Source organism: Mus pahari, chromosome 19 (assembly GCF_900095145.1).
Source record: "Mus pahari chromosome 19, PAHARI_EIJ_v1.1, whole genome shotgun sequence".
NCBI classification, from domain to species: domain Eukaryota; kingdom Metazoa; phylum Chordata; class Mammalia; order Rodentia; family Muridae; genus Mus; species Mus pahari.
The window spans coordinates 76,050,588-76,077,344 of NC_034608.1; the positions used below are offsets into that span (position 1 = coordinate 76,050,588).

At 39.7% G+C, this 26,757-nt stretch overlaps 2 protein-coding genes across 7 annotated transcripts in view; one reads left to right on the forward strand and one right to left on the reverse strand.

Moving 5' to 3' along the window:
- The window catches only part of Clcn3 (chloride voltage-gated channel 3), a 73,746-nt gene extending 58,334 nt beyond the window's left edge, over window positions 1-15,412 (reverse strand). Inside the window, exons 1-2 of one of the 3 annotated variants that reach the window (XM_021218622.2) lie at window positions 14,875-15,412; window positions 7,938-8,113 (exon numbers count right to left, since the gene is read on the reverse strand). In XM_021218622.2, coding sequence (XP_021074281.1) covers window positions 7,938-8,097 — 160 coding nt within the window. In that variant the 5' untranslated portion in view covers window positions 8,098-8,113; window positions 14,875-15,412. The remainder of the gene's footprint in view (window positions 1-7,937; window positions 8,114-14,874) is intronic. The other 2 variants (XM_021218620.2, XM_021218625.2) reach the window with 2 other exon arrangements.
- Window positions 15,413-22,795: 7,383 nt separating this feature from the next.
- Nek1 (NIMA related kinase 1) overlaps window positions 22,796-26,757 on the forward strand; it is a 132,909-nt gene continuing 128,947 nt past the window's right edge. For all 4 annotated transcript variants that reach the window (XM_021218780.2, XM_029531854.1, XM_029531855.1 and 1 more), the window contains exon 1: window positions 22,796-23,318. The gene's annotated coding sequence lies outside the window, so the exon portion shown is untranslated. The remainder of the gene's footprint in view (window positions 23,319-26,757) is intronic.

Sequence of the window (26,757 nt, forward strand, 5' to 3'; positions counted from 1 at the left end):
TCAAAAACTAACAACTCAGTAAGAAAGAACCACTGTTTAACTCCTAAAACATTCATCAAAAATAGTTCAGAATGAATCTGTGAATCCTGTTGGGCATTTTTGTTGTTTTTTTGTTTAAAGATTTGTGAAGATATCTTGGGGTGAGATCTGAATTTAAACACAAGACTCATTTATGTTTTCTACATATCGCATACACAAGGCCTAAAAGTAATGTTAGAGAATATTAAAGTAATTTCATGGCAAAGAATTGTCTCTATAATAGCAAAGAGGAACTCAAAAAGCTTCAGGTTTTGGATTTTCAGAATGGGAGGGTCAACTTGGGCCATACAGTCACGATGTCCTTGTAAAATTAGGGTTTTAATACAACAGGAAGTATCAGTGAATGTTATACCAAAAGCCACATAAAAAGGTTGATATTTACGCCTACTGAAAAATCACTGTCTGGAACTCAGACCCAGGTCACCATGCTTGCATAGCAAGAACTTTAGTATCTGAGCCATCTGCCAGCCACAAAGAACAAACAAACAAAGAAAAAACACAAAAATGACCTGTTATTACAAACATAGAGACAGATGGATAGTTCCCCTTAGAAAGTATTGGGGCATTAACACTTTACTTCATCGCAGACAGAAGAGGGGCCTACAAGGTGCCACTGAGGAATTAATGACAGTAAAAGGTTGCTGGGTGAAGGTGTCATTTTTCTCTTCTGGTGTAGCCACTGAGAAGTTGTCTGTGATCCAGTAATCTCCTCCCACTCACGTTCATGGAAGGAAGCCTGACTCATCAGTGGGTCTCACAAAAGGCACAGTGAAGGCTGGAGGAAGACTATTTGGGAAGGAAGGGTCTCATCAGGGAAGGGAGGGTGTGAGAAAATGACTCGTTAGTTACATACACGCTGGACATTTAGAAGCAGTATTTTAAAGCATATTTTTGAGTTATAAAGCTCAAATATTGACACACAGATAGAGCTTTCCTTGTTACAGGATATTTAACTATTGTACACAGAAACCCTAATTGTTAACAAAATATAAAAACTTAAACAGATAGCGAGTTTGTCAGATGCAGTTAGGCGTGTCCTTAAGAGACAGTTTGGGTGTGCCTCTAAAAGCCTCCATAGATAATGGTAAAGAATGTTAAATTCCTGCCTATTTTAAGGCAAGGTGCTCTGGAGAGGTCAGGTGGTCCTTGTTCTGTAACCCGAGGCAAAGTCAGCTGGATTGCCTTGAGCTTCCCACCATATAGGTGAAAGGATGCAGCCCCTAAGACTTAGCTTGTTGGCTTGGAGACCACCCCCCACTACAGTGACAAGGTCCAGCCTGCCAACTGGACCTTGGATATCTCCCCCCCCTCCCACCCCCTCCCACCCCCTTCCTCTTTAAGGAAGAAGCTCTGAGTTTAGGGTAAGAGAAGCAGCCAGCAGATAAGTTAAAACTGTATCAAGGATAAGGAGCCCTCTTGGGTTTGGAGGAGCTCAAGAGAAAAATAGACTAGCTCTGTAGAATGACACGGGTAGAAAGAGATTCCTAAAGAGCTTTAGCTGTAGGATCCATGCTTATAAACAGATATTTTATATACAGTTCGGAAATTAAAGTTACCTTGCTGAGCTAGCAGGTTTTTGCCTCCTGTGTCTTTATTGGTATAAAAATTAAATAATCTAAACAGTTACATATAATAATTGCTAATCCTTTCTGAACCAATAGGAAACAGAATCAGGAAACTCTGCTTCCTGTTAACCAGAGGCAGTCACAGCCAAGGCACAGGCACACTGTAAATACTATATACATTGTCTTCAGGTTAAGTATAAAAACAAATTGTTTTTAAATGAGTCTATGCCCACAAAATTTCATTATATAAATGCAAATACTGACCCCAGTCCAGCTATAAAAAAAACTCTGAAATGTGGTTTTAAGCATTTTGAGTAAAGAATTATCAACCTATATTGGGGAAATGATAATACCTGTATTCCAATCCTAGATAGCATATGTACCAAAATATTTCTACAATTAAGGCATCTTAAACCCATGGCTGCTCATAGTTCACTCCATCATTCTCAGCAACGGACTTCATCTGAAGATTGCACTAGCTAAGAATGATTCTAAGGTCCTACTGATGAGTAGCCATGTGCTTCACTGGCAAGGATGCTAGAACCATATGGTTTTCTTTAATGAATCCAACTCTGGCCACAAAAGCTTGCCCCTTCTTCCTGCTACTTGCAATGAAAATGTTTCCACTTTCCAAAGAGTTTTAATTGGCTAAAGTGATTCACTCAAATTAGCTGCACTTATTATAGATACAGCCTATTTTTTTTTGCCTTTCATTCACATTTGTTACAGATACTAATAGTCATCATTCTTAACAATATTTGTATTTTTGATAACTATGTGTTCTAGATTACTTTGGTATTTACTTTGGGCAGACTTCATTTTTGAGATTAGTAAATACATTTCTTAAAGAATTTATAAACTGGGGCTGGTGAGATGGCTCAGTGGGTAAGAACACCGACTGCTCTTCCAAAGGTTCAGAGTTCAAATCCCAGCGACCACATGGTGGCTCATAACCATCTGTAACAAGATCTGACTCCCTCTTCTGGAGTGTCTGAAGACAGCTACAGTGTACTTATATATAATAAGTTTAAAAAAAGAAAAGAAAAAGAAAAGAAAAAGAAAGAAAAAGAAGTTAGTTTAAAAAAAAAAAAAGAATGTATAAACTCTACAAAACCAGCTACCTCATGGATGAAGTTCTGAAGTGGGTTTTCTCTTATAAATTAAAGCCTATTCCACATCTTTGATCTATATCCTTTCACTAGAAATACAGGAAATGTAACTGATATCTTATTTGCATGCTCTCATGAAAGGAATTCGCTCATATTAGGATGAAAGAGTTTAGCATATTCAAGCAGAAAGAACACACACAAACACACACTCTCTCTCTCTCTCTCTCTCTCTCTCTCTCTCTCTCTCTCTCTCTCTCTCACAGAAACAGCCACTGTTAACTGATTCTCTATCTGGTCAGCTATTCTTTTAATGACCCAATTTATGCCACTTGTGTAAAGATCTCTAATGCACTTAATTCTCAGAGCACTCTTCCAATGGTTATTATTTTTAATAGGAAAACATGAGGCATGCAGAGGCTAACTTGTCAAAAGTTACAGAATAAGGTGAGCCAGAAAGTAAACTTAAGTTTCCAACTTGAAGGCTCCTGACATCACCAACATGCTCACTAAAGCACTACTGGTACTTTCTAGCGATTGGTTTATATTTATGTTGCTTATGTGTTTGGTGGGGCTTTGTCTTGGGAAACTAAACAAATGGCCATGAAAAATTATTTATTCTTAATTGCTTGCTGTACCATTCACTATCGTCATTCTTTAGACACACAAAAATGAGATCTTCCCTCACGTTTGTCTGAATTCATGATGGTAGATAAAAGGTTACTGCTTCTTCCAAACACCCCCTTTCTGCTACTGTTGAAGCTCACATCGACTACACTGAACTCACTGTCTTCCAAAAGGACATTGCCTGTTTCAGAGATTCTTACTCCTATTGCAGTCCTTCATGTATTACTTCCCCTTGGGCAACAATCTTAGCAATTCAAAGATGTATTAAAATAAAATTCACTGGGACTGGTGAGATGTCTCAGTGGGTAACGCACTTGTCACCAAGCATGAGGACCTGAGTTACATTCCCTCTAACCTGCATGGACAGAACTGTGTCACCAAGTAAGCCTCTGATTCCCATGCAGCAACATGGCACACACATACACACACACAATAAATACATGCTACAAAATGTCTTTAAAAGAAAACAAGTTTATTTTTTGAGACATAGCATTTAGAATCTTAATATCAAGGTTAAAATAATGTGATCAACTTTGAGGACAGAATCTTCACAGAAAACACCAGTTTCTGTGTCCCCTAAGGGCATTCCAAGTTCTTCCTTAATCTAGTCTTAATTTTATTTGGTTGGTAGCATACCTACGTCCAGTAAAGCAATCACGACTGTGCTAACTAGTCAGTAATGCCATTTCCTTCGCCAGTGGCTGGACTTAGTTTGGGCATGTTGCCAGGTTCTAGTCAGTGACATACAAAGAAGCCTACTGGTGGGCTCAGTTTGAGAAAAATTATCCTCTCTTTCCACTTACTCCTCTTTTTAAGAGTCTGAGCAAAGGCATTACTAGCACTTGAGGACAGTGGGAAGATGGGAAGTGCTGGATCCTTCTCATGTTCCTTCCTCTTCCCTGAATTTTTACACTCCACATAAAGAATCAAAGAGCTAAAGAGAGAGAAAAAGAGAACGTTGTTCATTTCACCCAATTTCTCAATTTACGAATGCATATATTCTAGTTTATAACTAACAATAAATGCCACTTCTAAATTAGACAGAAAAATCAGTGACTCTAAGAAAGCAAATGGCTAATAAATAATGCCAAGTACTGTCTTTTTTCATCAAAGCACATCATCCCAGGGAGGCAGACTAGAGGTGGCCCTGCTGTGAAAAGCAAGGGAACAGAGGGGAACCTAGCAGTCCCGACCATGTGTGCTTGTGCCATTCCAGACTCATAAACAGAGCAACTGGAAAACCAGAAGGGGACAACCGATGCTTCTGACAGTTTGAAGGGCTCAGCACTCACACTGTGATGTACAAAAGCACCACAGCAAAGTGAATTTGAATGGACTGATAACCTGGAGAAAAGAGATGAAGTGGTCACCATACCCCACTTTATTCCGAAAATCTTTGATTCTCGAAAGAAGCAAAAGGTAAATAGGCAGTCATTATAACAAAAAGCAGAGCGGTTAGCAATCTTAAAATGCTAAGAGGCAAAAAGCAGGCATCAGTCCCTGCTCCACTGAAGACTCCAGTACACAGGTATAGCGGCTTTCTGCACAAAGCCTCAAGAGCAATGCCCTAAGAATGATTCTAAGAGAAACAAAAGAACAGAAAGTCTTAAAACCATGTTGTGAATTCTCCTCCAAGATTCTAGAATGTTTGTTTTCTGGGGAGAAATTTGAAAGTTCTCTGGTGAAGATATTGCCACCCAGAAAGTCCACAATTATCTACATATAGTATCCAGTATTCATTTAACAATCACAAAACCTGCCAAGATCCAAAAAGAGAAGGAAAAAAATCAGGAGACAATGGATCCAAGGATGATCTAGGTACTGAAATTCTCAGGCACAGATGTCAAAAATGTGATCAATATGTTCAAAAGGCAAATATAATAACATGGAGACTTTCTCAAAACACTGAAATATATTTAAACACACTGGAACTCAGGGTAGAATAACAAAGTTACTTACTGCAATACTCTTGTGGTTTACACAGTGGATAAACTCCATAACACTGACAATACCAAATGCTGATGAGGAAGCAGGCACCCGGAACTCTCAATCAAAATGACGGACACTTTGGAAGACAGTTTGGCCCTTTCCTATAATGTTGAATGTACCTTTACCATAAGATTCAGCTATAACGCACCAAAATATTTACTCCAGTTAGATGAAACATTTACAAGAAAAGGAAAAATAAATGAAAAGATGGAAAACACAGAAACTCATAAGCAACCCAGTGAGAAACTCTACCACATGCACTGGGAATCCTAACAGAATGGGGGAAGGAGACTGCAGAAATATTTGTGATGGCTCATCCTCGTTATCAACCTGATACACCCGGGAAGAGAAACCCTCAATTGAGGAACTGCCTCCATCAGATTGGCCCGGGAGCACGTCTGTGGGGAAATTTCTATGATTACTAATAGACACAGGGCCCGACCCACTGTGGGTGATAAGAAAGGTGGCTGAAAGAGTCTGGGGAGAGCTAAGTCAAAATGCAGCACCGCTCCATGATCTCTGACTCTGTCTCTGCTTCAGCTCCTGCCCTGGTTTCTCTACATGAAGTTGTAACAAACCCTTTTCCTCACCAAGGTGGTTTGGTTAGCAGCTTCTCATAGCAACAGAAAACAAAGCACAACAGGGAGATACTAGTAAAAACTGCCTGAGGTTGAAAAATCAAGTCAATTTAAGTCTAAGTCTCTTTAATACCTCAACCAGGGTATTATTAACACATTAAAAAAAGAACACCTAAGCATATCGCGCTTAACTAACTCTAACTACAAAGTGTACACATGTGCTGAGGTTCGACAGGGTAAGGGAGTGCAAAGCCCAGGGAACACCCAGAAGCACAGCTCCCTGGTCCACAGAGGGAACACTGCAGGGAGAGTCCACTGAGATGCTTAGGCTTGTCTGTGCTTTCCACTCTTTTATTTACTTTTTCATCATCTTCATGTGGATAGTTCACCTAACTGGAGTAAACATTTTGGTGCATTATTACTTAATCTGACAGTAAATGCTCAGTTAGTATAGGAAATAGCCAAACTGTCTTCCAAAGTGTCTGTCATTTTGGTTAAGAGTTACCTGCCTTGGTACTGGACCAACCAGTTACTCATATGGGAAAAATCAAATTTGAATTCTTATTGACATTACACACAGTTAAATGCAAGCAGTTCCAGATCTAAATATGAATGACATGAGAAGAAAACAGAATACTATCTTTGATCCCCTGAAATCTTTGACATCTTTATTTTAAAATAATACATTTGGATATGTAAACTTCCCTGTCCTTGCCACAACATCTGGGATTATGTACCGTCACACCCAGGTCAGAAGAATCATAAACGAGAACACAGAAAATAAGACAAAGAAAGAAAATTACTAACAAGATTTCATGAGAATCAGTGACTTCACCACAGGTCTTAAGAATACTTCAGAGTAAGAGAAGCAATTTGCAATGAATGTATCTGACAAATCAGAATATATAAAGCGCAAGCTGGGCGTGGTGGCGCAGGCCTTTAATCCTAGCACTCGGGAGGCAGAGGCAGGCGGATTTCTGAGTTCGAGGCCAGCCTGATCTACAAAGTGAGTTCCAGGACAGCCAGTGCTATATAGAGAAACCCTGTCTTGAAAACCAAAAAAAAAAAAAAAAAAAAAAAAAAGAATATATAAAGTAGAGACCTGACACTTCTGGAAGCAACCTAAAAAGCCAAGTCAACATATATAAATGTATCTCAACTCCTAAGCCATCAAATATAAGCTCAAAATGAGAGACTTCTGTATACACAGAGCAGTTAAAATGTTTCAAACTATTAACACTAAGTTTTGGTAAAGAAGTACAACTAAACTTTCACACACTGCAGACAGACATAGGTGGAGTTTGTCTGACAGTTCCGGATGATGCTGAAACGTGAACTTCAGATCTAAGCTTTCCACACTAAGTATAATTCACAATGATTTACAGTACCTTCATGAAAACATATGCACTTACATACTTTCACAGTCATCCTAATAATATCTAAAGTCTACAAGGAAATGCATAGAACTGAGCGGCAGTACATTTACACAACGGAAACTACATGGTGACAGAAATAAGCACTGTCATCTGCAATGATACAGACACGTCAGAGACAAATTTCATACATTGTGACCCCACTTGCAGAACATATAAATACCTGCTCAACCGTACTAAATGGAGACCAAATAATAGCTATATCTTAGGGTAAGAAGAGTGGATCCTAGGTAATGTTTCTTAACTAAAGGATTGTGTAACTTGCTTATTTTGCATTCATTCATTCTCACAAGTATGATGTAATGATCACATAGCTCTCTGAATTATACTTTAAAAAGTTTATACTTAAAAAATTCAAAAATTTACTCCAATGTTAGAGACTTAGGAGGTAGTAAAAAATATTTTAGCATAATATTATAAAGATGCTAAAGCCACTGAGATGTATACTTTTAAATGGTTAAGTTACATAAATTTACCTTGGCTTTAAAAAGTTACCCCAAATGTCAGCCTCAAAAAAAAAAAAAAAAAGAAAGAAAGAAAAGAAACTCTATTTATTGGTATCCTCACGACTACAATTCTTAGTTGTCATGCTGAACTTACCAGCTGCTGTGTCCCCGTCTAACAAATTGTCATCTTCAGAAGTCTGAAAGTCCATAATGGCACCTGCTCCATCTAGGAGCTCCTCATCGCTACTCGCGCTGGTTATGCTGTTGTAGCTGTTTCTACAGTAGCCTCTATGGAACAGCTGCTCAGACTCCATTTAGCTGTCTGCTTATCTGGAAAAAAGGGGAAAATGGCTTCAACATTTTCCCAACATGTAACAAAAATCATGTATTCTAACATCACAAAATGAAAGCTATTATCTTTGTATTAAAAAATCCTAAGTCCATCCACTGTAACAGCTACCTCTATGATGCTAATGGTTAAGGGATGGTTTAATTCTTTCTTTTCATTATGCAGGTGTAAAAAAGAAAAGAAAAACTTCCTCAAGCAGTGTTGTAAAACAATCTCCAAGATCTGTGAAATTAAAATGGATCAAGTGCAGAGATGCCTTTGTAGTGTGCAGCTACTGCACAGGATAGGAAGAACTGCAGTATGCAGTCACTTGCATATGCAGACTGGACAGGGCTTTGCAAGAAAGAGGTTCACAGGAATGGCAACGAATAGCTGAAATACCAGCTCCTCTGTGGATTTTACCTCAGGCAAGCACTACCTAATTTTAAAAATTGCATTGTAACTTTAAAATATTACAATTAGCTTAAAATATTTAAGTATTTAGAGTCCAGGGTCAAACATTAACCAGGGAAATAGAAAATAGTTTTAAAAAATTTATTTTTCCAAAGCAGGTAAAACCAAGTTATGTTTTCATTGTTTTGCCTCTTTGTATACCCAAAATACTCATACATTTTTTAATATATCTACTCCCATGCTTACCGTCAAAATGCGAAGTTAATGTAAGTATATTGGCATTGGCAACAGAGCTCAAAAGTACATGTGTGACATGCACCAACTGCAGTTGGAGTCAAACCAGTGAGGCTTGTAAAGCAAGGCTAGTGAGAAAGTCACATAGAGTACACACAGACCAAGAAAAAAGAGTTCCCACACTCCAACCAAGACTCAAGAGGGCCTTCACACAATCTCACCTAGTTAGTACTTTTCTTTCTGCACACAAAAACATAGCAGTGTTTAACAACAAAAGCATTCAGAAAGTACAGTTGTTTTTTTTTAAAAAATTACTAAATAATAGCTATCTTTTTAAAACTAATTTATAATTCCCTTAAAGATTACTTCATGTAGGTGACATTCTGAGAGATGTTTGAAAACACTAGTCTCTTTTCAGCATCTAGCACAATGACTGGAACAGAGCATGGGCAATAAATACCCAGTTGTTCATTCAGCTGAGATCAAAGAGAAGTGCATTCAGTTTTCAACACATGCACACTCCTCAGCCACAGTAGTAAGCTAGGCTTGAAATCTGCAACTTTGCTTTATTATTCCTTCTGCCAAAACAACCTATTTTAATACTCTAAGAGTGTTGATGTATTACTTAAAGCAAGTTCATAGGGGCTGGAGAGATGGCTCAGTGATTTAGAGCAATGACTGCTCTTCCAAAGGTCCTGAGTTCACTTCCCAGCAACCACATGGTGGCTCACAGTCATCCATAATGAGATCGAATGCCCTCTTCTAGAATGTCTGAAGACAGCTACAGTGTACTTACATATAATTAAATCGATTTAAAAAAAAAAAAAAAACAGCAAGTTCATAGAGTATATGGTAGAAGATGGAGATCAGACTCAGAGATAAAACCTAGTGTACTATTAGAAATTTCTAATGATCTCAGCATAAGCACCTTGTCTGCCCCTAACTTCATCTTTGTACGGCAGTCAGCCCTTAAAAAGTCCGATTAGTAATCTCTCCCTATTGTATATATTAAAATATTTCATTTTTTTCACAGTTCTTAGGAGACAAACTTCTTAACAAAATAGAAAAGGCAGTTGGCTGGCAGTGCCTGCCTAGTTCCCACTCTCCATCCCATCAGGACCCTTCCTGCCTCCTGGCCCAAGGCCTTCAGTGTACCTTCTACCTGGAACACTCCCTCTCTCCCTTACCTAACTCTGCTACTCATTCTTCAGATCTCACATCAAGTAGCTATTAACTAGCTAGGTATATATCACATTCGTGTGGCCTCAGCTACTTAGAAACCTTAAACAGGGTTAGCTGGAGTTCAAGGCCAATCAGGAACTTACACCATCTCAAAACATCAACAACTAACAAACAAAAAGTACTCCTTAAGTTAATAAATACATCTCTCCAGCACTATATCACACAAAAGTACATGTATTAAATATTAGCCAATAATATGGTTTGAGAGCTAATCTCTCTCTATTGAAGATGAGAAATTTGAGACACAAAATGTTTAAATAACAAAAATCATGCAGGTAGTTTTTTTAAAAAGAAAAAAATAAAGGCTACTATAAAACTTGAGTCAAATTTTGCCTATATCAAATTCTCCTAATAGTTCTTACAGCTCCCTCTGTACAGCACTGACCACAGCTGTAAGCGATTTTATTAATTTGCTAATCTTCTGATCTAGAATGTATGTTGTGTCCTAGTACTTTTCATTTTTTGTTTTTCATTACATAGTCAATGGTTAGCAAAGTATGTGATTTATGTATTCAGTTTGAGGGTTGTTGTTTGTGAAATGGTCTCATTCTATAGCCCAGGATGGTCTACCACATAAAAATATTTAATTTTTATAAAGTTCAATTCATCAATTTTTTCCTCTATGGATATCACTTTGGTTGATAAAACACAAACTTTCCTAGACCTATTTCCCAAAGACCCTGCAAGCTTGTAACTTAAAGGGCTTTTATGGTTCTCAATAAAGTTTTGTTTCTCCTATAAAAGTGTCTAGGCAGAATTGAAACTAATGGCTAAGCTCCAATGGTATGTCAGTCAACTGCATGTCTGACTAGTAAGTTAAACAGAGAAAAAGTAGGTCACAATCTGGTGAGAGAAGTAAATGAAAACACTCCACGTCACCAAGCAGGAAAGAGGAGCACAAGTCTCCTGAACAATGAGGGCAGGGACGGGAAAGCCCAGCGTGTAGCCATCTATAGGTAAGACACATTCTTCAATATTTTTCTTACAGTTTTTATTAGCAAGGCATGGAATACCTTTCTACGACTTACTGGACAGGGAAGCCACAGAGGTTTCCAGAACACAGGTACTGCCACTGCCCTTAGCTTCCCACCATAACTACAAGATTCTATTGCTGAAGACAGCATACACTTTGGCTACAGAACACAGAGAAATTAATCTCAACCTGACCAGTAAACTTCCTCCCTGATGACTAGCTTTCAAAGTGTTGGAAGGTGCTAAGCAAGTTACTAAAGTAGAAGACAGCAATGGTCTTACCCAGCACTGGACACTGCATTGGTAGAGAAGACAGCAATGATTTTACCCAGCACTATATGCTGCAAAATCAGCTTAATAGCCAAAATATGCTCTCTTGGACACTATTTCTCTGCATAGTCCTGGCTTGGCTGTCCTGGAACTTGCTCTGTAGAGCAGGTTGGTCTCAAATTCCGAGATCCGCTGTTTAATGCCAGCATTCAGGAAGCAGAGGCAGATAAATCTCTGTGAATTTGAGACAAGCCTGCTCTATAGTAAATTCCAGGCCAACTAGTGCTGCATACCTTCTCTAAAAAAAAAAAAAAAAAAAAAAAAAAAAAATTTTTTAAAAAAAAAAAAAAAAAAAAAAAAAAAAAAAAAAAAAAAAAAGAACTATTTATCTTCTTTCAAATACAACGACTTTCCGTAGACATAGATATGCTGAGCATTTAAAAGCTACATTACAATAATTGATTTCTATTAGAAATATAAGTAAATTTCTAAGTATTCTCATTTTGATAAAATAAAAGGAAAAATTTTATTCTTGCAAAGTCATATTTCAGTACATTATTAAAGTCCACCAACTTCCAAGAGTAGTGTAAATCATCACAGAAAAAAAAAACTACAAGGCTGGAGAGATGGCTCACCAGTTAATACTGGCTGCTCTTCCAGAACTCACAAGTCCTGAGTTCAATTCCCAGCACTCACATGGTGGCTCACAACTGTCTGACACCCTCTTCTGGTGTGCAGACATACATGCAAAGCATCTATATACGTAAAATAAATAAATAATTTGTTACGAAGTTAAAAGTTTAAAAAAGCACACAGATACAATAGGATTTTTTTCTAAAGGTTGGAGACAAAGAGCAAGAACATTGGGGCAAGATTTTGCCCATTAGATCCACTGGGTTACTTTTTAAAGTTCCAAGATAAAACAATAATCTAACTGGTTTCTCCCCAAAGTAACATTACTTCGTATTTTATCATTATTGTTTATTTAGCACATCAAAACTACACCTTCTTTTTTTCTTCAGAGAACAAAAAACTAAGTAATTAGTTCCATCAAGAATATTTCTTAAATTTCAAGTTCTTTCAGGCTTAATACTATTATTCGGTAGAGCAAAGATATGAAAACCTAAGTGTCCATCATAGATACAGTAAAAAAAATAAAATAAAAAAGCACAGAACATTGCATGGTCTCATGTGGGGTCTAAAGATAAAATTCAAAAGCAGAGTTGCAACAGCAGTTCTCAGGGGTGGAAGGCTGGAAATGGTGGTGGGAGTAGTGGGTCTAGTCAGGGGTACATGGTTTCAGGTACCAAGTGACCTACTTAATGTGCACTGCAATGACCCCAGCTACAAATGAGCTGTCTGCTACCTCAAACACAAGTGTTTCTATTTCTAGCACACACAAGAAAGACAAACGGACCTATGTGGGTTTGACTTAATGCTTCCACAATATACACTTTTATCAAAGTACCACTTTGTACCTCAAATATATACACACAATTACAGTTTGTAAATTAAAACAAAAACAAGCATCCAGAAAAAGGAAAATTAAACACCATAATTTTTTTAAAGGCTAAGAGGGAAAACAGGCATATACATGAATATAAGGCTCATTGATAAGAAAAAAGATAAAACAATAATCCAATTTAAAAGCTGCTATAGAAGACTGAGGAAAGACAACATATTCAACTGCTCCTGAGAGAATGGGGAGAACTGGTTGATTGACTTGGTTCCCTCCCAGCTGTAGCAAATCTCTGAGTTCCAGCAATGTGTGAGGCAGTGGGGGGGTCTTCCTTCACTTTATACCTAACCAAGCAACACTTATCTTTAGGAATCAAAAGGAACTGTGGCCACAATGCTTATAAACAAATATGAATGTACGCATAAAGACATAAAAATGTACTAAGGCGATAGTACTGGATGCTTTTTTAAAAAACAACACTTACAAGAGTTTCTGCAATTGGGCACTCCTTTTACAAATTACAAATGAATGCAACTATGGTGCCATGACTTTCACTCCAACTGTTCAGTAGAATGTCACCTTGTTGAGCTTACAGGACCCTGTAGCCATTGAGGATTGAAAGCAAGAGTTCTGGAATGACACTGCTGAGCTCAGTCTGACACTTATTGCTGTGAGACCTTAGGAATGATAATTCAACTCTTTCTCAAGTTTCCACACTTGTTAAATGGAAAAAGTCAATGTATTTACTTTATGGAATTAATGAAAAATAAAATGAGAGAGAGAGAGAGAGAGAGAGAGAGAGAGAGAGAGAGAGAGAGAGAAAATGTACTTTATTTACATGTATTATATCATATATATATATTGGAAGTGTCTGCTAACAATTTCGACTACAAAGCAAGTAGAAATTCTACAAAGCAGAGTCAGTGGTCAAACCCCACAAGATGCTGCTTTGATATATGACCCACCACAGGGATCAAATCTGGCTTCCCAAGAAGTCTGAAAATTATTAACAACTTGTCACAACAGGAAACAGAAAGCCTACCACCAACATGACCTGGACACTTGCCATTTTTCTACCAAAAAAGCCCAGAACTTTTAACCAATCTGTTCTTCTGAACTACATATATTCAAAATCAGAATAATTCTTTAAAACTTTCATAAGGTACATAGCACTATTGCCAAGCAATGACCTCAGTTATTCATACTGACCTCTTAAAATAATTTGAGCTGCCACTCAAAGGAAGGTTTGGAAGTAAGTAGCAAAGGGAAAGGAAGGGGTGGGGGTTGAATGGTATCTGTGATAAATTCTATCAACACCGTATAAACATTCAATGTGAGTAAATACCCGTAAATCATACACCTAAATTTAAAGCCATATTAAACAACAACAGCAGCAGAAGCAGCACCTTTCAAAACTGCTCAACAACATCCACATAAGCACTGAACTCCTTGTATATACTCCCGAACGGAAATACCATTTTTTTTTTTTTTAGTAATCTACAAAGGCACGTAAAACTGACCCAAGGAAAATAATCTAAATTCTTCATGGGTAAAAAGTACATCTACAAAGTATCAGTTATATATAAGCCATACTGATCGTGCAGGAACTGAATACAGGGCCCAAAAAAGCTTGCAGAACTTATTTTTAAATTTTATACTCGCACGCGCGGAGAGGTACTGAAAGGTTAGGTCACCACTGGTCCAACTGTCATAAAGAGTCATCGTTTTCAAAGGAAACCGAAATCTCGGCCTAGAATTAGAACACACCCGATGAATATGCAATTAACTTCCTTGTGGTCTAATTTTAAAACGCCACACTTCAAATAAAGCACACAGGACGGGAAGTTCTCTAAAGTAACTTCTGGTTCAACAAGTTTACTACCAAAACTCAAATATTCACACAAAAATGATTTGATATGCGTAAATCTAAAGACCAAATAAGATAAAAAACAAAAACAAAAAACTAAGCGTTTTTAAACTTGAGCTAACTGTAAATTCAAGACTAATTCTGAGCTGGTACCTAGTTTTTAATTCTACTTATAGGTCCGTCGAAGGTTCCGGGAGGAAACAGGAGCGATCTTAATGGGCTGGACAGCAGGTCGGTGGGCACCTCGGTGGGAACCGGCCTCGCGGTCCACCGTCCAGGCGTGAAGCTGGCAGCGGGCGACTCACCTTGCAGCTCAGAGGCATAGCAAGCTGGGCGGCTGGTGGCTGCGCTGCCGGTGGACCCCGCATCTGCCTGCGATCGCGCGCCAGCCGCCCCGGGAGCTTCACCGGGACGCGGCTGCCGGGTGGCCACCCCGGCGGACTGCACTGCTACCGGGCTTTCAGGAGGGGTTACGTAAAGGCGGCCAGGTGGGACCGGCGGAGGCTGGTTTCGGGGTGAAGTTCAATCTTCCGGCTCCAGCGGGGCCCTCAAACCAACCCGCCGGTGCCCCGACTGGAGGCTCAGGACTACAGGAGCAGCGGCGCTCCAGCTCCGGGGGGGGGGGGAAAGTAACGCGGTTCTCACGCCTCCGCCCACTCCAGCCTCATCCTCCGGACAGACGGACGGACGGCCCGCCCGCCCCGAGCGCACCGGCAAGGAGCTGGCGAGGTGACAACCGTGCGAGCCCGACGCGACCAGCCCTGACCCGCTGAACTGGAAGAGAAGCTGCAGGAGTCGGAGCCCGACAGGTGCGTCGCACGCGCGTGACGTCACCGCGTTGACGTGAACGGCCGCTCGGCGTCCCACCGTCCTAGCACTTCCACGGCCGCACTGGGAGGCACCTCTGCGCCTATTGGTCAGATTGGAGTGGTAGGCGTGACCAGGGCGTGGCCCGGAGAAGACCTGGGCGAGCCTCGAAGGCTGCTTGCTCTGGGCCACCCGCATGCCACCTGCTCTCACGTCGCTCACGTCCTCCCCGGCGGGGAATGCGCTCTCGGAAAGCGTGCGGTCGCCGGCATCGTGGCAAAGCCTGGCTTCGTCTCAGCCCTACGGGGACCGTGAGAAGCCGAAGCAGGTGGAAGCGAGTGTGTTACCCCCCCCCCCGGATTCCAGAGCCGCGTCTATTGCTACTCGGCCTGTAATGGTGTAGAGTGTACTACGGTGTCACCGAGCCTTACGCGCCGTCGTAGGTTATGCGCTTTAACAAAAAAATACCAAAGAGAAAATCCTGATGAATCCAAATTTAGACACCACGCATTTCCAAAACGCTGAGGGTTCCACGTGGTCTTACATACTGGGTACCTGTCCTGTGTCACAATATATAGGAAACCTGTTCCCCTTGCTCAAGGAGCTGTATTGTGAGTCAGCAGGGAGGTGCATAAATAAATTCCTAGCCTGCGCCAGAGCTTGCCCAAGAGCCTAGTGAACAGGTAGGTGCCGTGTTTGTAACTGGACAGGACCTGTGGGACCAGGATGGCAGTCGCCACTGGGTGGCAGAATTAAGGCATGTCTTGGTTGAGTGTCTCATGTCTATTTATATATCGCCTAATGAATACTAATGTCCTAGTATATTTACTGTCATACATAAATTAAGTGTGACTTGCGCTCTCACTGCCGACATGTAGCCTGATTCTTTTGCAGGGGGAGCATCTAGATTTTTTATTAGGCAGTAGTCATAGCCAATCGATCTGTTTTTTATAAAGATGAGAGATTCCTTCTGTACTGTTTTAGTTCTTTTGTGGAAAATTACTCCTTTAAGTAGACAAGAAAACTGTCTACTTGTACATTTGTTTTGGATTTTTTGTAACACTTATACACTGATTTGTGAAAAAAATAATTTATTTTAAAACATGTGGTGGGCACAGTTTGTGGCATACCAGAAGTTCTACCTCAACCTAGACAGAAGTAACATACTTAATTTCTGGTATATATCCAACCATACTAGTAGTTCTCAATCTTCACTCTCCTCACAGAAATAATGTTTGTTTTTTTGTTTGTTTGTTTGTTTTAGTTTTTCGAGACAGAAATAATTTTAACTGTTTCCAGATTAGACGTAAGCATCTCTGTATGTACTCCTTAAATGTGTGAGGCTCAGAAGCACCACATTAGCTAATGTACTGTGTGATAGCGTCATCAAAAAATAGATTACATCCGAGAAATCAATTTCTTTGTGATTCCTCCAAGATTCTTATCAGAAAAAAAAATCCTCTGACACTAAATCTCTTCTTTAACAGACCTGAGTTGAAAGACAGAGTCAGGCCATCCTGGCACTGTGTAGTGTAAGTGCTGTGACATGGATGCTTGCAACAGGATCTCTCCCCTTGTCCTGTGGGAGGGAGCGTCATTGACTGGGGATCTTATCAACCCTTTTAAGAGTCATCTTCTTACGGCAGAGATAATTTCTCAATAAGGAATTTTTATAGACGTAAAAAAGCAACAACAAATTAAAACAGCATCCTGACTGTCAATCTTCTTAGAACTTTAATGAGAGCTTGTGTGACCATCCTGTTGCTATGCAGATGTATTATATGAGAGTTTCATAAGATAAAATTCTGACACAAGTCCCACTGGTTAAAATTAAAGTCGGCCGGGTTGTTTTCTTCTAGAGGCCCTAGGGAAGGATCAACCTGGGTGCTATTGTAGTTATGAGAAGACATTTGAATTTCTTGGCTCGTTTACTCCTTCATCTTCAAAGCTGTCAGTGAAAGGCAGAGTCTTCCCATAACCTAATTTATTGATTCTAAGGATTAGACAGACAAGGCTGTCTTTGGGGAGCTAAAATAGGCTGCCTGCCATGGAATACTTAATTCAGCCTTTTACAGAATAATGTCTTAGTCTACATTCTAATATATACTGGAGGTATTCAGAGACACAGAAGTCATTCATCTGCAAAGGGTCACTTTCTCTTTTAAGTTGGGCTTTGCTGTTGGTGGAAGTGAGCTTAAGCAATAATAATAACCAAACCCTGTTAATATTTAGATTGGCCTTTCCCTTTCCAGTTGCTGAGGTAATGGAGCATGCCCCCACATCTGCCTTAGGTACTAGGGCTCACACTCATTGTTAAGCGCTTTTACCCACTCAGCCATCTGTTGGCAGTAGTATTTCCTTTAATAGGTGTTTGTTTCAAGAAGGAACTACCCTCATGTGGGGTTTGACACTCTCACAAATTATTTTCATAGCAAGATGTTATAAAGCAAAGCCAATTCTCTTGGTTATTTTCTCCATGTACCTGCTCCTTTATCTGCTCTTTTTCCAAGTTATGATGCCGTTCTAGGTTATGACTAGCTAAATAAAATTTTTTTTAAAAGTTACCCACTGTCAGATAGTCATTCCATAACACCAACAGAAGATGGACCAAGACAGAGACCAATGAAGACACCAAAAAGAAATATAGAAATAAATACAAATATAAATGGTAATTTAACACGTGAAAGATTATACCTCCAGTCAGCGACAAAGGAATATCTAGTTTCCCTCCAAAAAGAATACAAAGATGGTTCTCATGTGGTAATTACAGAAAGTAATTTCAGATTGATTAAGACTACTAAAGCAAAAGAAAATTGAAGTTATTTCATAGCTGGGGATTGAGGATCTGCATGCAAGAGAGGAGACAGACAGGATTGATTGTATCTAATTTAATTTTTCCATGGAGCCAAAGACGCCATTAAAAAAAAAAAAGTCTTAGTGAGACCCATAGAAAACATTTGTTTATATCATGGCAAACTGTTAGCTTCTTCATTTCATAAAGAGAGTATATAATTATGTAATATATTATTATGTTTTCTTTATCATGTGAGTGCACACATGTACATTATATGGCATTACCTGTAGAATCAGGAAAACCTGTGAGAGTTCTCATCTTCCACTATATAGGTCCTTGGGATTGAATTTAGGTCATCATGATTGACAGAAAGCATTTTTACTCCCTGAACCAACACACCACCCCTAAACTGACTTCTAGTAGTACAACATATGAAAGACAGGGCAAAATTGCAAATATCAGGCAAAATTAAGAGAAATACACAAGAACTGTGAGTTCACTTTTAGTCACTTTTTGTATAAAGGTAACCCAAGATATTTAACATAAGTTCCAAATATGATTGACATTGATTCCCCCTGCCCAATAAATGTTGCCTCTCTATGCCTTTTTGTTGAAAACCAAAAACTTGACACCAGACTTGTTTTAGACCTAGCCTTTAAAAGAATTGGCAATTTCTGTCTTCTTTATTTGAAGGCAACTGCTGTGGAAAAACCATCGCTGAGATCACAATGCTGAGAGCAATCCTAGCTGTTCATGTGGAGAGACTGGAGGACAACAAGGATCTTACCACACGAAGTTCCTGGAGCATCCAGTGAGCCATAAGCACTAACTGGGAAGCTAAGTGCATCATCTTAATCCAGGCTGTGTGAAGCAGAACTACCTGGTGGAACCATCCTTGACCGCCAGCTCACATAACTGAGAGGCCCCTAATGTTTAAAGATAACTTGTTATCCAACAATATGTATCCAAAATACAGCAGCATTAAAGTGGGAAGTGCATGCATGCATACATACATACATACATACATACATTTGACATAGTAAGCCTACTTTTAGGAATCCCTTAGAAATAGAAGTGTATTAACCTCCCTTATTAAAGAAGCCTCGTTTTATAGCCAATGGAAACCATCACAGAAAACTAGAAATGGACATAATGCCGAAATCAATAAATTGTGGGAGCACAACCCCAATGAATATATCTACATCCATGATTCAAAATACCTCAGAAGGGAAGGGAAAAATTGTAAGAGCCAAAATTCTAGGAAGTCATTTATGAAATAATCTGTCCTAGAAATGGCTATTTAAGAACTAGAGCAATGGTAATATCAATGGACATGCTGGGTGCTGGGGCAGAAAATTTTAGTGATGTTTCATTCCTTGACAATGAATGACAGCTAACTAATGACTGCTGGAGAATCACCCTCTCCCAAGGATGAGCCCCTTTATTGGCTGTTAAATGATAGAGTGATCAGCCTTGAAGCCATATATACACATGATGGAGCAAATAGGTTTTATTTACATATATTTGCATACACATGTAGCAAGTATAGTTAAAGAAGCCATCAAGTTGAGGGGAGACATGGGAGGCATATGTGGGAGGGAAAGGAGGAGGAAGCGGTATAATTTTATTTAAATTAAAAACATTTTTAAGAGGATATGATCTGGTGAGAAGTGGATTTTAGTACATATCACAATTTTTATGCAAGTGTATTTGTGTGTTACATGTGTGTTTGAATCTATGGGCACATGTAGAGAGGGTGTACATTAATGTGTGCATGTAGAGGCACAAAGATGGCAATGAATATCTTAATTGCTTTCTGCTTTATCAAGGGAAGGTCTCTCAGTAATTATAGACTTCACCAATTCTGGCCAGCTTGCCCGTGAATCTCCTGTCTCTGCTGGGGTCTGCTGGGGTACAGGCAACCAACAGTCCTGTACAGTCTTTTTACATGGGTTCTAGAGATCTGAACTACAGTTGTTTACAGCACACATTTTAGCTGTTAAGGCTCCTCCCCAGTTTGCTGATCATGGAATCCTCATATTGTTGGGAGTTTGATGTTCTTTAGAGAGATGTTCAGGATCTACTGTTACATTATTTATGTGTGTACCATATACCATAAAGAAATATGTGTATCATAACCCACTTTAAAAGATTAGTACTAATATGCATACATACATGAGTATTCTTTATTAACATAGAAATTTTTATAAGAAATTGGAGATACATTATATTTCAAGGACAACTCTCTTTTTTTAAAGATTTATTCATTTTATTTTTTATGAGTACACTGTATCTGTCTTTAGACACACCAGAAGAGTGGATTGGATCCCATTACAGATGGTTGTGAGCTACCATGTGGTTGCTGGGAATTGAACTCAGGACCTCTGTAAGAGTAATCAGTGCTCTTAACCGCTGAGCCCTCTCTATAGCCCTGAAATATTTTTGTATACGAAAGACTATTAGATTGTTCCAAGGATCAAAACTACTTTTGTTTAAAAGGAATATCCACTAGAATACTTAAGACTAAAAAATATTTGTGTTGTAAAAATAAAACATTAAAATAGTACAGGGACATATAAACCAGGTGATTTCCCTTTTTATTTTCTTCTTTCCTCAAAATACATCAACATAACAGTTGAAATAGGTAAAAGTAGATCCTGCTTAGCTTTTGAGTATTTAATTGTTTAACTATATTGTGATCTAATCAATTGTTTGTAGACAATTACATTGTTTCTAGGTTATCTGGTTATAAACAATAATAGTATATTTCATATGTTCCTTTTTGGCTTCATGTTTCAAGAAGTAAACTTCTAAAGTCAAAGAGTGTACATATTAACATGCTTTTAGAAAGACTAGCAGTTTATATTCCTAGCAACAGCTTGACCACTGCCTAAAGCATTATCTTCAGATATAACTGAGTAGCCATTCTTTATGCAAGCAGCAAAAAAGAATTTGCTTAGATTAACAGGTTGCAGTCAAGCCCCCTCACTTTGCAAGACAGGGTTATATGGGTAGAACTAGAATTGTACATCAGATAGAAAAATTACTGCCAGCTGGAGTTGGATGTAACTAAATATTAGAAGTAAAAACATATGGGAAATAAGTCTTTTGTAGTTTCCTGGAGATTGGAGAGCTGAATCTCAACATTTATTTGTTTAGTGTACTAGCCTAGGTAACTTGCAGTGTCACCATCTGGCAAAGATGCCCTTAATCTGTCTATTTCCAAGCTAGAAATAATTACAAGCTCCTGAACATAGAAAAGTCGACTTGGGTGTGTGGGGTGGGGAAAGGATGGGAAAAGAGAAATCATCTGACTACAGATCTCACGCAAAGTCTGTGCAGCCTCTGTAGTGTCTTCACATGAATGGAACAACGTGGACAGCAACTATGGCTGTATACAAAGACACTATCCTCTTCCTGCCTCAAGTATGGACTTCTAGGCGTGCCATCCACTAGCTCACTGAGTAGAGCTACTCAGGATGACACCAGGCTTGTTCTCAACTCTTTCAATTCCTGCACCGAATGATTTTTAGTCTACTGTACATCGTCAGTCCCTTCAGTATAAAGTATACATACAGTAAACATAAAGGTGTAGGGCACTGTGTTGTAACTTTGTATTTTAAAAATTAAAACTGCTTCGTTTAAGTTCACGAAGTAACTGTGGATATGTGCCTAAGTTCAGGTCCAGGTGCAGAAGATCCTCCTGAAGTTGTTACAGGTGAGTTAACCAGACCAGGGTTCTGAGACCCAAACCCTGGTCTCTGTCTTAAGAGTTGAGCCTTCCCTTAAAATAACTTCCTAAAGGGCATTGTATTTAAAGGAAAACTACTTGTAAATATATGGCATCCTCAGTAAAGTAATGAGCGCTCCAATTAAAAGTACCTTATCTGTGTACCATGTGGGAAAAAGTTATTAATATGCTTTCTTCAGTCTGAGTCAGATTCCCGAGCGAATTTCCCGCCTTCACTCAGCCTAATTCTTTCCAGTTTTACTTTCTTCTATTGACTCACATCTCTCCCATCCTCCTTCAGTATCTCACGCTCTCCCTCTGGTGCTTGGAGTGTTTAACCCTTGAAGTTGCTCCAGTCTCCACCTCCCCTGTCCCCAGTGCTTGTACCAATGCACTTGCACAGCCACTTCTCTAGTCCCAATACTGCCTAGCTCTTTTGGCCCAAACACATTCCGACGGCCGGGACCCTTCCCGATGCCCCGCCCCATTCCCTTCGTTCCCCCTCCCCGATTTTGCCCTACTCATCCCTCGCTTGCTGCGCTCCGCCCCCAATCCGCCCTTTTTAGCTTGCACCTAACCTCACCCACACCCCACATTCACTGCACCCTCTCCCTAGCCTCCTCCCCTCTAGGCCGGCCTCTGGTCCTTCCAGCTCCCCGCCAGCTCAGCTGTTTGCTGAGAGCCGGGTCTCACTAGCTTTCCTATTCCGTAAACCCGCCCTTCCCCCGAAGCCCCGCCCCCTAGCGCCCTTAGTCCCGCCCCGCCCAGCACGTACAGTCTGTTCGCTTCGCCTGGCCCCGCCCACCGCAGGTCCCGGCTCCTCCCCTGCAGCACAGCCAGAAGTCGGCTCCTGCGCGCTGACGTCACACGCCAGCGACGGTGATGAGCGGGCCGTTCCCCTCTCCTCGGCAGTAGCTCTATGGTTTCTGGGCGGCAACGTGCAGTGTCCTTACCTTGAGCCTGTGCAGTTGCCCGCAGCCCGGAATCCGTAGTCACTGTGACGAGGCGGGAGGACTTGGGCGACAGGTAACCTCCCAGTCCCACACGCTGCCAAGCAACCTCGACCTGTGAAGTTGGGGGCGGTACCCAGCAACTCTCCCTGTGCCGCCGCCGTTTCCAAGGGGTCGGGAACCGCTGTGTTTGTTTCGTCCGCGTAGCCAGGGCGGGTCGCGGAGCGCTGTGCCTGACCCGACGGTGGCAAGTCCGACGCGTCAGCCAGAGACCGGTGCCAGGTGTAGGAGTCGCAGTCTGGGCTGTGAGCGGCTGCTGGGTAGACAGACTTGCTTTCTCTTACAGCATGTCATTTCCAAAATGCATCGTGGTGCTTCTGCCTTAAGTCCTGTAGGAAGACACTGCCGCAGCTAGACCGGTGCTTATGGTCGCCACTGTTATTCTGACTCAGGTCCCGTGTCATTGAGGTGAGTTGCACGTGGGAAAGCAGTGATAAGCAGAATGGTGAACTCACCGGGAGTGAGACCTGTATAGATCTCCTGTGGAGTGCGTGGATACTCGCCTTAAGTGTTCGCACCTAAAGCACTTTCATCTCCTTAAATTGTTAATGGGGAGGACTTGTGTATGGCTCAAGGCAATTCTTTGGTAGCCTAAAAAGTTAACTCACTCTCAATAGACGATAAACTAATCTAAGTCACTTAAATAGATTAGATGCCTGTATATTTTAAAGAGAAAAATAGCAGTTAACCGATTACCTTAAAGCCTAATGTATCGCTTCGCTTTCCATGGCTTGACACGATTTCCATGCGTAAAGTATTAAAAGTTTTACCATTTTAATGATTCAGTGTAACTTTGGGAAGGGGTCTTGGGGATTGGATTACAGGACCTTTTTGCTAGGCAGGTGATCTGCCACTGAGTTATGTGCCCTGCCCAATTTTTTATTCTTCCCTGTAAGATCTCCCTAGAAGCAGAAATATTTTTACTGCCTACATAAATCACATCGGAAATGTTTGTGAAGGCTTAAAAGCCCTAGTCCATCTAAGCTTTAATGGTGATAGGCTTTGCTTATGCTGCAGTAAGTCGAGGTGATGGGAAGCAGCCAGATGGAAAAAGAAGTAGTTCTTTGTTTCTAGGATCTAGAGGTCTGCATTTAAAATTGCCTCTTGTTTTGGTGAAACGGGAGAAACAGATTTTGTGGAGAAAACTGGTTTTTACACTGAAAAAGAAAGTCTGTCTGAAATCTGATGGAGGCTGTGGAACTTAACCACAGTTCTTTTGAGGTCGTGTTACTAATGCATTGGCACTGTATTCCAAGTAGGTTTTACCCTTCTAGCCTGCTTTCTTGTCTAAATCGTGGACATGATAGCTTTTCACACATAGAAAGTTTCTCTTTGCTTGTTGATAGTTTCTACTATAAACTCCTTGGGTATTGTCTAAATATATTTACCAAGAAGAAAACACATACTTAAAAAATATTAGCAATTCTCCATTTTGTTTTCTAATGTTTCCTCATAATGAAAAAAATAGAGAATTTTCCTTTCTGGGAAAACACATTGACCCTTTTCTACAATTCAGGTTGTCTCTATTTTGGAAGAACCATGTGTATAGACTTTGCCTGCAGACAGTATACTAGAAGACTTCTTGGCATCTGTTAGAAATAGGCCTCACCTATTCCTAATGTTTCCCTTTGGAATAACCTATCCATCAAATATCTGAAATAGCTAATGCTTAATGTCTGTCAGTGTTTTCCTAACTGATGAAGGTGCGGTTTAAAATTCCTGAACTCTGAAAATTTTAATATGTGGTTCATATTATTGTATCAAGCATTACTTACTTGAAACAGTTCTTAGAAAATTAGAAAGGTACCTATCTAATTTGACTAGAATTGAGGAATATTTTTCTGGAGCATAATTGATAGACTTAAAAAGAAACAAGACATTGCAGTAGCACAAATTTAAATGTTAATGTGAAGTGTTTGGAAATGGAAAATTGTTCAAGGATGCCCGGTGAATAGTAGGCAGATGCTTCTTTCTCCAACCTGTAACCCCATCCTGTTCAAAATTTAAATAGGGACATCGAGATGGACCAGCAGATAAAGGCACCAAGGCTGATGCCTGATGACCTTAGTTCAGTCCCCTTACATGGTGGAAGAAAAGAACAAACTCCCACAAGTCTTCTTAGTGTAGACACACACATACACACAGTGTAGACATACACATACACACACACACACATACACACACACATACACACAGTGTAGACACACACACACAGACACACACAGTCTCTCTCCATATAAACTTTTTTTTTAAATTTATGTAGGAGAAACTGATTTGCTCTGTATTCTTATATCAGTATACATGACTGATTATTAACATTTAATTTTGTTGTTTTGACTAGTTAATCAATTCTAATACAAGAGATTGAAGACTTCTCAACTCTTAATTTCCATTCTTTGGAAGCAATATTACTCATTTATTTTGTGTCCTTGCAGAGGTATTATATATTTGTGGGTTTGTGTACACATAGATATGTATATAAATAAGTGGAGCTATGAATATATATATACATATGTTTTCCTTTTGCCACCAAATAGAGTGTTTGTTATTTGTCAACTTGATACAAATCCAGATATATCTTAGAAATGGGATTCTCGATTGAAAGATTATCTCCATCAGGCTGTCTGTCCCTGTGGACACGTCTGTGAGCATTTTCTTGATTACTGATTGGTGTGTGTGTGTGTGTATGTGTGTGTGTGTGTGTGTGTGTGTGTGTGTGAGAGAGAGGGGGGGGGGAGAGAGAGCGCGCGAGCGAGAGCGCTCAGTCTAATACGAATGATGTCATCCTTACACAGGTGGCCTTGGGTTGTATAGAACAGCCAGCTGATGTCGAAGGTCTCTTTATTATCTTTTATTTCATTTCACTTGATAATAATGTTTTCTAGTATAACAATTTAGTTTTAGTCTCACAGGTATGAAGTTGGTAGCTCATGTATTCCCTGTGATGAGCAATGATTAACTGCAGAAAAGGAGAGCTTGTTGTGTGTTCTAAAACCCATTAACCATGATTCTTTGGTTGCTCAGGAAAATACCTGTGTTTATCATTATCTGATGGTATTTAGAATGATCTTTCTTCATCTTTCTTCTTACCAAGGGCAGTAGATTGGGCCTTACTGAATTAGAACCACAGAGCTTAGTATGGGGATGGCAGTAGGATGAAATACTAGGCACACTGATGCTTCCACCTTGGTGAAGTCCGTAGAATGGAATTGGCAATTAAATTTGGATGAAGAGCCAAACTGACAAATTTTGTTTTTTCCTCTCGCCAAAAAAGTCCCAAAACAATGACAATTGTGTAATAACCTCATTATGTGGTTATTATTTAATGTAATTTTATTTGTGGAGTTGAGTTTTTTAAGATGAATTTATCATGATTTGCTCTCTAAGTAGCTCAGTAATATGATACATTGAGCTTCCGTGTTCTGGAGATAACATTAAATTTTGGCTGGTTTCCAGATAGCCATTACACTGTGCCAGTTAATTCAATGTAGACCATGTTTTCCTCCCTGACTCACTGTTGATGGCTGGAGCTTTATGATAACGTTATAATTCCTCTTTCTCGTAAGGTTGCTAACATCATTCTCAATATGGAAATTGAAATGGGATCTGATTATAATGTTTTTTTTAAGTTGAGGAAGGTTCTTTGTCATGAAATTTCATAAGCACTAATTACTAATCGTAGTACAGGCTGGATATTAACCTTTAGTTTTTAGGACTATATTAAGAATTCTGTAATTTAAGAAAATTGAATCTTTTTAAAAGAAAACTTGGCTGTCATCAGATGGGAAGGCAAAGAACCTAGTAGTTGCTCTACTCAGAAGGCTGCTCTCCAGGCCTGAAGGAGTAG